Source organism: Trichophyton benhamiae (assembly GCF_000151125.1).
Source record: "Trichophyton benhamiae CBS 112371 chromosome Unknown Abenha-F-W-21b08.fp109, whole genome shotgun sequence".
In the NCBI taxonomy this organism is placed as follows: Eukaryota; Fungi; Ascomycota; class Eurotiomycetes; order Onygenales; family Arthrodermataceae; genus Trichophyton; species Trichophyton benhamiae.
The window spans coordinates 377624-390305 of NW_003315096.1; the positions used below are offsets into that span (position 1 = coordinate 377624).

The 12682-nt window shown below is 47.6% G+C and overlaps 5 protein-coding genes across 5 annotated transcripts; 2 read left to right on the top strand and 3 right to left on the bottom strand.

Annotated features, from left to right (window-relative positions):
• Positions 1-30: 30 nt before the first annotated feature.
• Positions 31-2130, top strand: ARB_01247 (uncharacterized protein; the record flags this gene model as incomplete). Its single annotated transcript, XM_003012588.1, has 6 exons — positions 31-126; positions 258-433; positions 512-956; positions 1030-1276; positions 1350-1846; positions 1933-2130. The coding sequence occupies 6 exons, from the start codon at positions 31-33 to the stop codon at positions 2128-2130; spliced, it is 1659 nt and encodes a 552-aa protein (XP_003012634.1).
• A 1283-nt stretch (positions 2131-3413) lies between these two features.
• On the bottom strand, positions 3414-4568 carry ARB_01248 (zinc-containing alcohol dehydrogenase, putative; the record flags this gene model as incomplete). Its single annotated transcript, XM_003012589.1, has 1 exon — positions 3414-4568. The coding sequence occupies one exon, from the start codon at positions 4566-4568 to the stop codon at positions 3414-3416; it is 1155 nt and encodes a 384-aa protein (XP_003012635.1).
• Positions 4569-5234: 666 nt separating this feature from the next.
• ARB_01249 (actin filament organization protein App1-like, putative) lies at positions 5235-6491 on the bottom strand (the record flags this gene model as incomplete). Its single annotated transcript, XM_003012590.1, has 1 exon — positions 5235-6491. The coding sequence occupies one exon, from the start codon at positions 6489-6491 to the stop codon at positions 5235-5237; it is 1257 nt and encodes a 418-aa protein (XP_003012636.1).
• A 977-nt stretch (positions 6492-7468) lies between these two features.
• On the bottom strand, positions 7469-8934 carry ARB_01250 (uncharacterized protein; the record flags this gene model as incomplete). Its single annotated transcript, XM_003012591.1, has 2 exons — positions 7469-8068; positions 8125-8934. 2 exons carry the CDS (start codon positions 8932-8934, stop codon positions 7469-7471), a joined length of 1410 nt encoding a protein of 469 aa, XP_003012637.1.
• A 2435-nt stretch (positions 8935-11369) lies between these two features.
• On the top strand, positions 11370-12571 carry ARB_01251 (uncharacterized protein; the record flags this gene model as incomplete). The annotated part of the gene is made up of 2 exons (XM_003012592.1): positions 11370-11638; positions 11701-12571. The coding sequence occupies 2 exons, from the start codon at positions 11370-11372 to the stop codon at positions 12569-12571; spliced, it is 1140 nt and encodes a 379-aa protein (XP_003012638.1).
• Positions 12572-12682: the final 111 nt, after the last annotated feature.

Here is a 12682-nt window from a genome sequence, read left to right on the forward strand (position 1 = left end):
TCACATTTTGATATAATTAGAGAATATCTCATGTGTATTCTACTCCTTTATCTTGCTTTCTTCCCTGGAGTGTTCAATCTGCCTGGCAAAACCGACAGCAAGGCGCCTTTTTCCACCTTGGCTTCAGTGTGAAGTAACTGCTCTCGTGACGGCATCTGGCTCGCATATCAGTCACTTAACGGCGCCCAAAAAAGCCACAGAAATGTAGCCATATGACGACCTTGGTAGACGACACCAAGCATTATTCCGCTAAATAGCCAAGTTTCATATTAACAAGGGCAGAATATATACAGGAATACTTCTCGCTTGAACGCCGTTTCTGCAAGCTGCTAAAATCTGACAGCCGCCAAGCCGAAATTGACCAACGCGATTTTTATCACTTCTTCCCTTCCTCCAGAGACGAGGAAAAGACTGCAAGACAACAACTTCCTGAGTGTGCCAGATTTCAGATTCTCTGGCTGTGCACGCGGTGCTTGTAATTATATCTACCCTACTCCGGTCCTGTTCTTAGCTCTCCGTTGCCGCCAGACATCCACTGCTGCGACCGTTTCGAAGTTGCCTGGTTCTCCCCTTTTACCCCCCTCAGATTCGAGAACACCCAACGCGCATTTCTATGCCATACGCAGCTGTTCCCTGAGCTTGTTGCGGCTCGTTACCGACCTACTAGCGAGCTCCCCGGTTTATTTCCTTGTTTCCTTATGGCGTCTACCAGCGGCTTAACTCGCCGGCGAGGAGCTGGTCGAGGAGACGGCGGTGCTGAGAGCGGCAGAGTTGCTTCGCCGGCGTCATTAAACGGTGCATCCCAGGAAGGCCGTGGAGAGTCTTCGTTCACCGGCGAGAATGGACACAAAATTGCTTTTGACCCGAGAGATATCAGTGAGAATGAGGAGCGGAGTAAGCAACCAAAGCTCACGCTTATGGAAGAGGTGTTGCTCTTGGGCCTGAAAGATAAGCAGGTAATATTCTCCAGAAAACGGTTGAAGCCATGAATAACACAGTCTAATCATTTCCATTTGGCCCATTTTATAGGGATACTTATCATTTTGGAACGAAAACATCTCATATGCACTACGAGGTTGTATTGTGATTGAACTGGCATTCCGAGGTCGAATCAGTATGCAAAAAGACTCATCGAGGCGGCGGTTCCCCCTTGCAGACCGGATAATTGAGGTTATCGATGATACCTTGACTGGAGAAGTCTTGCTGGACGAGGCATTGAAGATGATGAAAGCTAGTGAGAAAATGAGTGTGAGCTCCTGGATCGACCTTATGAGCGGTTAGTCCACTCTTTACGACCATTACCTCTTGAAATCATGGCAAGGTATAAAAGTCTAACTACTGAATTATAGGCGAGACCTGGAATCTGATGAAAATCGGCTACCAACTGAAGCAAGTACGAGAACGGCTTGCCAAAGGTCTAGTCGACAAAGGTGTCCTCCGAACCGAAAAACGCAATTTCCTGCTCTTCGATATGGCCACACACCCGGTCGCCGACGGCGGCGCAAAGGAAGAACTACACAAGAGAGTCCGCAACATCTGCAGCAGCCGCACTGTCATGCTACCCCCGAACCAGTTCCTTCCAGAAGATATTGAATTCAGGTATCTACGAACTATCGCATTGGTCTGCGCTGCATATGCTGCGAATGTGCTGGAAAATGCGCTTGTAACCATGGGGCATGAGGCTAGGGAGCGGGCCTTTGCGCAGGTTGATGAGCTGTTGGCTGAATATTCACAGTGGCCATTTGTGTCGAATAAGGGCGCTGGCGCACATGTTATTGGAGCTAATCTACCACAGGCTGTGGCAGAAGAGGTTGAAAGGGCCAAGGATAAGGAACTCCAGCTCGAGGTAAGTTAGAACACACTATCAGTGATGCGTCTAGAATCATATCGCAAAGTCTAACCGTTTTATATAGGTTGTGGCTGCATGTTTAGGTGTATTCACTCGCCTTGACTCCTTGCTTTAAGCGGCCTCCCTTATACCGACCTATCATCAAAGCTGGTTCAATGCCTATTAATGTCTTATATCTTCATTTCATCACATCTACCTTTCTTTACCTTCTATTATTATCCGGACACCTCTTTTACCCCTCTGCTTCTCTTCTCTTGGCTCATGCTCAAATGTGTTCTTAGCGCCTTATCCCTCATCATGCCCTACCGGACTCTTAAAAGGTTTGGAGAAGAGATGTTAAAATGATTGCATTATTCAAGAGTTCCCGGTATGATCCAGTCATTTCTATTTATGCTTCTAATCCTATATGTCTTTACTCCGGAATCTTTTTCCTTTCTTTCTTCTCTTTTTCTATTCGATATTCTGTTTGAATAGTTTCATTTACCCGAGCGGTCTAAGCAGGTAGAGACAAACAAAATAATATGCACACATAAAGGCTGTGAACACTGCAGTGCTCCGGAATTGGAGGGTATAGGCCACCTCTTACGCATAAATCCAACATGAATATGACGGTATGGAAATCTACCATCATGCACTGAGCTGAAAATACTGCTCAAGCATTCAAGTCTCATACCTTCGAATCGGCGGTCGGCTTTTAGCCAACATATACCTCTTAACATCCTTACAGATTTTGCATGACTCCAAGGTTTCCACTATACCAAATATCAAGAGGGTAATAATAATATCTCATTCAATATTTAGCCAGGGGCCCTAGAGAACTCCCCTGGCTGTTCCGGACTGTGAACAGTCACTATTCGAGTCTCTTTGAAGTCATAGAGTGTCGGATAACCCCAATCGTCATTTTTTGGTCTAGAAAAATAACAAGACCTCTAGATTGACCGCTTTTCATCTATAATCTCCTTGGGAGCAGGATTCTCTAACTCCACTTTTTCAAAATCTTCGAGCATAGAATCATCTTCAGCAGTGAGCACCAGGTTGTCTGCTCTCAAAGCTATAAGTACATATAAAAAAAAGTGATTACTGTCAGATATAAGTATGAACCATTCCGGCTTTAGTATGAAGAAAGTCTAGGACAGTCAAAATACATTTCTATACCATCTGTAGGAGAGGAGCATCCAGGGGTTCGGGATATCATTTCAAGAATGCTGAGGAAGTTAAACAGTATCAAACCGCGCTGGGCCAAAAAGAGACCAAAGTATATGCTTAGTCAGCAGTCGGCCAAACTTGCCAAGAAAAGGCTGTTAGCAGTCGCATCTGATTGGTTTAACTTTAAGTTAACTCGTTGAACTAATTTTAGTAGCTTAGGTAGTTATGGAGCTTCCTGCCTAAGTCAAATACCTAACTAACATATGCCCCAAATTGTACAGCTTTTTGAGTAGCTAATTCCTTCTGCTTTCTCTTCCCAACACTGCGTATGTGAAGTTAAGATATAGGAATTGAAAAAGATGCAATGTGACGCTTATGTACTAATTTTCTGGCTACCATTCCAATCATTGCATCACAGCTAGTTAACCTTCAAGACGACCTTTCCTCGAACCCTCTTCGATTCAACCAGCTCCATGGCTTCTCTGGCTCTGTGCAGCTCAAAGACACTGTCAACAAAGCCCCTGACTTCGCCTTTTTCTACTAGCGTACCAATCTTCTCCAGTTGCTTCCCATTTAACTCGATGATAAAATATCGGCTGCTCAACCCTCTCTTTTCAATTCCCAAATCTCCCCACTCCTCCTTGAGTGGATGTGCCACACTAACTATCGAGCCATTATCACAAATGACGGCTGGGGAATGGGCTTGCTTCAGCGACTGACCCCCTATACAGTCAAACACAAAGTCAACAGGCTGCCAGCCCTTTGATTTAAAGGCTTCACTCAAATCCGGGTTAACGGTGTAGTCGATAACTTCATCGATGTGCAAGGTGTCTTTCAAAAAGGTTGCATTGCGGCTTGAACATGTACCGCATATCCAGAACTTCTGGTCTCCGAATAGAGTCTTTGACCGTAAGAGCTGAAGGGCCTGTACTCCCACTCCGCCAGATGCATTGGTTATCAGCACTCGGACAGGCTCGCCGCGAGGCTGCAGTTGCTTGACCCCTTCTTTGCCATTTTCATCCATACAGTCATCTCGCACTACTTCACTGTCCAGGTGTCCACACTTGTCTGCAATATGCTTTAGATTTCCGTGGGCGAAAAAAGCCTGCCATGCAGTCATGGCAGATAGAGGAATGCTCGCTGCCTCGACGCTTGTTACGTTCTTCGGCTTGAATGCTAGCTCGTTCTCCTCTGCCAAAGCACAATCAGCGGCCCCTCCTCCTCTATGCACGCTCAACCATCCGAAAACCTCATCGCCAACTTTGAACTTAGGGCCGTCGTAAGTATGTTCGTCATCTGACGGTGTTGAGAGAATGGTACCACAAACGTCGTAGCCTGGGATAGGAGGCTGGTAGGCGCGAGAATTAGATATGACTTCAGGCCAGGTGAGTTCATCACGGCACAGGGCGGTGCTGAGCACTTTTATCAGGTATTGAGATGGGTTTGGTTGAGGGGTTGGGAATTTGGGGTCATAGATCAGAGAGGAAGCGGGCGGAGGAGAAGACGGATCGTAGGGTCCAGGGGGTAGATGGACTGCCGGCATAAATTGGGGAATGTGTTCCTGGTCTGCCATCGTTTACCATAAATATCATACGTGAATGGTTGTTGAATTCTAGCATAAAAGGCGTATTATCAATCTGCACAGGCGATAAGACATGTCCATTTATACAGGGCGTTCAGCTTCCGGATATGTAAATAACTGTGGTCTGAGGACGGAAGCTGTGATATCCGTACGGATAGCTCGGACTTGTTTGCAGAAGGTGTGAGTTGATGCTCAGCTTAGAAATGCCGGCCTCTGGAATCCGTGGAGAGCTGAACGTTGATATGACGTCAGAAACGTTGTACGTGAAATAGCTATATTAGCCTATTGAGACATTGTAGCCGCACTACTTTGCAAGGGCAGAAGGCTATCATAGAAGTAACATAGAAGTAACATACGTTCATTATTAGCAGAGGAAGAACACATGCTGTGGAAAGGTTCACCCAGAGTTCAGCCGACCCGTAAGAAAGAAGAAAGAATAAACAGCCTTGAAAACGAAAAACCCCTACTAGCAAGCATCATTAAATTCAACATGGGATACATGTTGACAGCTCAAAAACCAAATTCGAATGAGAAATAAGAAAAGCAAAGTGGTTGAAAGTAGCAGAAATACCCCCTATTAAAACATATGAGAAGGAACAGATGAATATCGATAAACCATCATCATCACATCATGATTCTGACTGACCTCTACCATTGCTAACGCTGGAGGTCTTCCACAAGCTGGTCAAGCTCATCTGCAGTTTCAAACACCTTCCAGACAGAGCGCGGTACCCCTTCAAATGCCTTTTCGAATCTCTCGGCATCATTTTTGCCCTCCATATTCGCCACATCAGTCACCTTCCTGATATATATGGCCTTGATCCATTTGTTGTGCTTCTTATACGCTTCTGCATAAGCTTCCGGATCACTTTGGGTTGAGTCACCAATGCACAAAATTTTGCGTCTCGGGAACCATCCAAATACCTTGGCCAGCTGGTTTACCTTGTATTCCTGCGTTCCCTGGGTGAAGGATTTGAGCAGGCCAGCTAGGTCCATCCATGAGTTTTCGCGTAGAAGAAGTGTGCCTTGAGGGTAGAGTGAGCTAAGAAAGCCGTGCAAGAATGAATATAAGTTATAAGGGGAAGCCGAGAGGTAGAACCAAGTTGGGTTGAGGCGTTCATGGATACGCTTATACGACTCTGGCATGCCGTCTATTGGCTTTGGGTCATCGACGAAGGTAGTCTTGAGGATGCCTATGGCGTCCGGTGTCTGAGTGTACTTGATGGTGTCATCGACATCTGAGATGACGGCCCAGCCATCTTGAGCTGCAAAGACGGTCTTCATCGTCGGGGGTTTAGGGCCCCAGTGCTTCGCATGGGATTCAACCACCGAACCATCATGGATGCCCAATGCTGGGATTATCAGGATATCATCTTCGGCTATACCATCCTTTTTGGAGCTGTTTAGCTTGAACTCATGCACCTCCTCTTTTGAAACCGGGACCTCTAGATCGATGACTCGATTTGGTACAACGGCGTTCAGGAAGGGCTGAATACGCGTGGCTATCCGGTTGCGGACCTCCTTATTGTCGTTGAGCCCTGCATTGCCGTCTAGACCGACCAAATCAGCGATGATGGCTACCCATCGTCCAATATCCCGCCTTCCGTGTTTCTCAAACATGCATCCCACCACATGAGTCTTCCATCCAGGAGGCCCATATACTGGACCATGATCCGGCTGGTACGCAGTGTTGTCGAACAGCCAGACAATATGTTTCTTGGGATCCACAAGCTGGGTGCCTGTGGTGAGCTTTGAGCTCACTGAAGACGTGAAGTATGCGACCCATGAAGCTACTCGGAGTACTGAAGTAGGATCCAAAGCTAGCTTATTCTCGACCCGAGGGAAGCCTCCATTTTCACGGTCCTGTCGCTCCGCCGGTGTCTCTGCCGATTCGGGTAGGGTGGTCTTGATCATAGCGACTTTCGTAGAGTGGTGACTCTCAGGGGGTAGAGGGTACTACTTATGGTAGTAGTTGATATCGAGACTCTTGGAGACGAATCAGTTCAACGTTTTGCTCGAGTAGATATCTAAAAGTCTCATAGAGGTCAGTTATCGAGTCGAGGAGCTGTCCGGTCAAGAACACGCCAGCAAAGAGCCGGATCTTTAGGCTGATATATGAGAGCAGCAAGCGGCAGACCAGGTGGCTTATGGAATCAACAGGCGTCACCGTGACCTGATCATGAACCGAACACCCAGCAAGTCACAGTCAACCTTGATAAACTCAGCTTCTCTGGTTATACGGACGATGAACGATGACTATTATATCTGCTTGCCCCGATGGCCCCATGGCAACGAGCAATATCATTTGCTTCTGTCGATGATCATCTCGGCGGCTTGGTTAGTGAGTTAGTTGGCGCGAGAAGATATCGATGTATCCTTCCGGCTGCGACTCCCCTCTCTGCAGGTGTATAACTCGCGGACAGACCTGATATGCATCAGGTAGCGCCAGGCACCGTCCTGCGGTATAATCTTCCGTGCAGAAAGCGGCCGGAATGTGATGTAGCGATTCTGAAACGCCCCATATCCCTGCGGGTTTCGTTGGCTGAGCCCCTTTTTAGTTCTGCTGATAGGACGAGACACCAGGCATCAAAACCAACACCATCATGAAAGAGAACAGAGGTATATACTAATTCCGGCTGTTTCAGGGACTTTCATCCATTTATTTATTGATTTAGCTATTTTGAATGCTGATTAGAAAAAAACTTTTTGGATGACTAGGTAATTAGCCAACTAACTATGTGATATTCCGACAGCAATACCTGTAACCCACGACAGATACATACATCCAGAACCATAACTAACCAACAAACCGGGACCGAATAACTAATAGATTACCTAGACAATACTTATCTGTCACCAAATTCATATCGTCACTAGCTTGCCTACGACGTTCAGGTAGCGACCTGGTGCTTGAGCTCTTCTGCCCGTTTCCAGTCACATGGAGCCGGCGAAGGTAGATGCTTCCGGGACCCTCGGGTATCAGACGGGGAAAACGGATCAGGGCGCATGGTCAGGAGCTGGGTCACCTTGTTATTAAGCGTGTCGATATAGGCGTCCTTCTCGATGAGCTCTTGCTTGAGAAGCTGCTCAGTCTCCTTCGAAGCCATGAGATCCGCCTGCAGAGACTTGGCCCTGGCCTTGTATGTTCTGGCTCGCTTTTCGTTGCGTATAGCGACTGGTTCCAGTTTAGATATATGGTCTTGCAGCTCCTGGATCTGTCCAGACTGGTACATGTGCTGGAGGTCTGCGTCAAAGGGGTCTCTTCCTCGACGCTGTTGAGCCGATATGATCTCTCGTACTTCCTGGTTGTTGTCATTTTCCGGACCCTCAAGCTGGTCCTCGAGATGTTCAGATATGAACTTGCAAAGTGCATTGATTCGCGAGTCATGAAGCCGCAGAAGGCCTGTGATTTCGTTCTCTTTGGTGTTTAACCGGATCTCGCACTCAGCTCTGACCTGCTCGGGGTCTTCTCCGCCATCATATACCTCGTTCTATGTAAAGTTAGTCGTCTGGACAAAATATGGAAGCCGGACTGGCTAATTCTTACGCGCTCACTCCATCGACTTGATCTAGCAGCTGAAGCAGGGCTGGTCTGCTTTTCTTCCTCAAGCTCTTTGCGGATGGCTGGATTCCAGTACATCTTGACTTGACCCGGAGTAAGGTCTGGGAGGATATCCATGAGCTCATCGTAATCCATCTGTCTTAGGGACTTCCCGTTGCGAGTTGGCTCTGTTTCTAGCAACTGACCGAACTGGTAACGGTCTTGCCTGGTTGATTGCGTCGGCTCAGTCTTTGGACTCAACGTCAAGTTCGGGGGGGAGTCCAATATATGCTCGTCGAGATGATCGAATGTGAGCCTTGTTGGAGTTGTGGGTGCATCGAGCTCAACACTGCTCTTGGGAGATGCAAATGAACCTGGAAGCTCTGCTGCTGAGAAGCATGCATGATGAGGAGAGATGTAAGATGGGTTCGATGGTGTTGACTGAATGTACTGCTGGCAAGTACAGGTTGTATGTGGGCTGTTCAACCTTAATTGAGCATCCACGGGTGAGCTCATGGGCATCGTATCGCGGGCCATACATCCCGGGTTGGAGCAAACGTTTGCGCGGGGAGTCGGGGGGTTTGAGGCTGACCATGGCATATCTGCATATATCACCTGGGAGGTCGGAGTGGCATTTGTGATGATAACATTTCCGGCCACCGCGATATTGATGGGAGGCGGCCTTTTCTTCCGCATCTTGGAGAATGATAGGCGGCTTCTATTCTCGAAGTCACCAAACCCTTCATTGGAGCTTTTGTTGGATTGAGAACTAATTCGGACCTGCGATTTAGATCGGGATGAGAAGAGTGAAGACATTAGAGAAGACGCAAGGAAATGAAGCTCTGTGTTGCCGAGCAAGGTGAACAGTAAGATAATATGAGATTAACAAGTTAAACGACAGTAATCAGTTGGAAAGCAATGATCTACCAGAGACCAGTTCGTGTTGATATACAATTGACAAAAGCATGTATATCACAAAGGAACGATGCGATGTTGAGAGAGAAGGTGGCAGATAATCAGCCCTACTTCTACACAGCCGCAATCTCCCAGGACATTGAAAAGTAGAAAAGCCCATCGAAAAACGCTAGAGCCGTGGCCAAAGAACGATTCGCCAGGAGACACCGGTTTATGAAGCACAATGCCAGCAGGTCTTTGGCCCAGAAGAAGCAAAAAGCCTGTCCTTCATAGGCGAAACAAACAAGGGGGCTATCTATGTGTGGGAGCCGGCAATCCCTCTCCCCAAAGTGACGAAGACCGAGCGAGGCTTTTGCACCCCCTTAACTACATTCATAATGTCAAAGGGTCGTGGGTGTATTGCTATTTTCAAAGCCATGCTGCATGAAAACTAAGCAGTATTGCATCCTGGGGTGGGATGGAAGTTCTTCTGGGGATGTACGGACCGTCGTGGGTTTTAGCCCCTTTTTTTTTCGCGCCGGCCTCATGGCCATCAGGGATGATTGACTTCTCGAACATCCACAACCAACGAAATCTTCTTCGTCCCAATCCCAGCAGCGTCTGTTGGAGGGGAAGAGATGCATTCTTATTCATCTGTCTGACCCGCTGATGCGGATTCCGAAGCGTGGCTCTCATCCATTGGCTCTCCTCGTTCTACGAAATAGGAGGATCGAGTCTGGGCTGAGTATGATGTCGTTAAGCGCCGTCCATGCTGCTGTTAAAACGCACGAGTTTCATACAAACCCATATTGTCACTGGACGCTTACCTTCATTGGTATTTCAGTGTGCTCGTGCGTTTTCCGATTCTACATTATCCTAGACCATAGTGGCTGGACGTTGAGGGGGAAGTACTTTTGTCGCTTCTACGTGATACTCGATAGATCCGAACACAATAGTCGAGCTTGACAACTACTTACCGTCGTAAACGAGAAGGCGGGAAGGCCCGAGAAACAGCCTGCTGTACCGATTGAGATACGGCTTCAGATATACCCATGTCTGCCACTGGATTAGAAGCGGGAAGGCTCTATATTATGCTGTTTCTCCGAAGTCATCCACCCATCCCCAACGACTTCCACTGGGCCTTTTACTTTCACAGCGGCTCCAATGATGGAATCAAATATCACGTCAGACAACAGGGGAATAGTGGATGGACGGCAGACCACGGGTCAACAGCTGGTGTGATGAAGGCCTTCTTGCTTGTCGGTTTGTTCAAGATCAGCAATGTCCCTCCAGCACTTCGGGAGAGAGCATAGATGGCATTATGAGGACATATGACAACAGGCTTAATGTTCCCGGTGTCGTTTGCACTTGTCGAATATGGCTGCTATGGATTCTTGCCCTCTTACAAAGACCGGTTGCCGGAGCAAGAATTCTTAACTGCGATGATTTACAGGCTCTTGAGAGCGAGATCAAGGCATGGGGAAATGAGAATGCTCTTAGTGCATCGAACAACGAGCAACCAAGGCCGATCGCTGCATCATCCTTGTGTGGGTTGTAGTTATCGAACAGAGATAGTCTCGGTATCCTGGTTGAACTTGCTTCGCTATTGATATTCTTTTTTTTTTTTTTTTAATAATAGTAATGGAGCTGGAAAGAAAAAGGAAGACATCAAAATCTGAGAAACGAGAATTGAGAATTAGATACTCCGTATTTTGTCCTGAATAACTGTTGAAGTCGAAGTACCTACTGGATAAGTAGATGTCATCTTGGTTATGTGGCTTGTCCTTGTCAATAGGCTTTCCGCTTTGTCTGCATCAATGAGAGTCCCGTGCTAAAAACATAATCTCACATAATCAACGTCAACGGTTGAAATAATCCAACCACGAAGACGCATTCTCTTCGCATATTACTGTCCAGCCCAGTTGATTAGCGGTAGTCATGTTGACAATATACCCATCATTGCCGGCAGCCTGCAGGTGAGACATGGGAGGCGGGCGTTCAGTTTATCCGATGTCATTGGGACCTTGGAGGACCCCGCGAGAGATCTCAGCCTGACTTGACTGTCCACAGATTCAACACTCACAACTAGCAAATTGGTGCTATTGTCACCTCATCAGGCTCATCGTAACCATTACCGGCTCATTATATGACTGTGATCGCCCGAACTTGGCCCTGCTGAGATTTTCTCTAGCCTGCAAACTGACACGGCGTGCCATAGGGAGCCATTGGAGGAGTAGCTTCGACCTGAAACCATTGATTGCCCAATACCTCGCACTCCCGTAACTAAGTTACGTCTAAGGGACTTTAGAATGTGAAAAGGTATATTTATCTGCGGTTATTAATATCGTATAGTCACAATGCCATATGACAGGGAGAGTGGCCAGGTGTACACTCAGGAGGTGGTTCAAGTTGCGCCGTCGACCCGCAGACGGAGAGGGTTCGCATGGGTTCACGAATCTCCATTACTGCCTGCGGGATGGGAGGCGTATAGCCCGGTTGGCGCGCATTCTCTAAAGCACATGGCCATGAGAGCCGTTTTGGCTGATCAGCGCACCCTGAGTACCGCACACTTTAAAGGTGTCCCGTGGTCGATTGCATTGTACCTCTGGGTCTGCATATGTCGAAGGTATGCCATGGCACCCTGTGGAAATGAGTATTGCCTGGCTCTTCTATTAATGCTCGCTCTAGCAAACGAACAAGCCTGTACTTATGGAAGATCCTTGCAACAGCTTACCCTGCAGAATTTAACCAGATATCCCATCGCTATTCACTCAAGCCAAGCTCCAAGAAGATGGCAGTCAGCAATTACCTGAAGCTTATAACTTCAGCATCAGTGAACTGGACAGCCGTTGTAGGCCTATCAGTCGAGTTTTTCGAGCCTCATGAGTTCCTTGCAGTCGCCAAGGTCCGCAATCTAATTGGCCTGGAAATCCGCACCCAGCCCAAGCGGACGGAGTTCGGATATGAAGCCAGCGTCTCCATATCTGATCGAGTCATTAAAGGATGGAGTGAACAGGCGCTTACTGGTCAAGGCTTTGAACACCTCCGGATTTTAGTCCTCCGTCTCCAAACTAGCTTGACTGAACACATGTTCGCATATCTTAATGCATTCCCAGCACTGAAGGCGTTCATTATGCAAGGCTGCCCGAGATTGTACAGTGAAGAGGCAAGAGAAATGGCAGAACAGCACGGCTGGGAACCCGTTGTCGTCCGTTATTCAGACCATAGTCTTTATAGGACTATAGTGAATATGGGTAGCGAACTAGAATCCCAAACACAAGACGACCGTCTGACGTGTATCGACTTGCCAGTCGTGGATTTTTCTCTTTATTGCCGCAACCTGAAGTCCCTCCACCCAGAGAAACAGATACTTTTCAGGAGGACGTACCGGGCTACAGACCATCTGAGCCTCCAGGAGGAAAAAGCCCAGAAGACCCAGAACGACTCAGATATGACCCCTTCTAAGCCTGATTTGACACAGAACAAGCGAGTAGTAAGGGAGAGCCGTACAAGAGACATGAAAGGCCTCCTTGACCAATTTAAGTACGACTCTCCCTAACCTCCTCCTCCTCCTCTCCTCCTACCCTCCCATCTCACTCTCCGGTTATTGCATATGCCAACTTCAGAGAAGACTAACAGCTGGGATAGGTAAGACAAAGATCTGTACCAC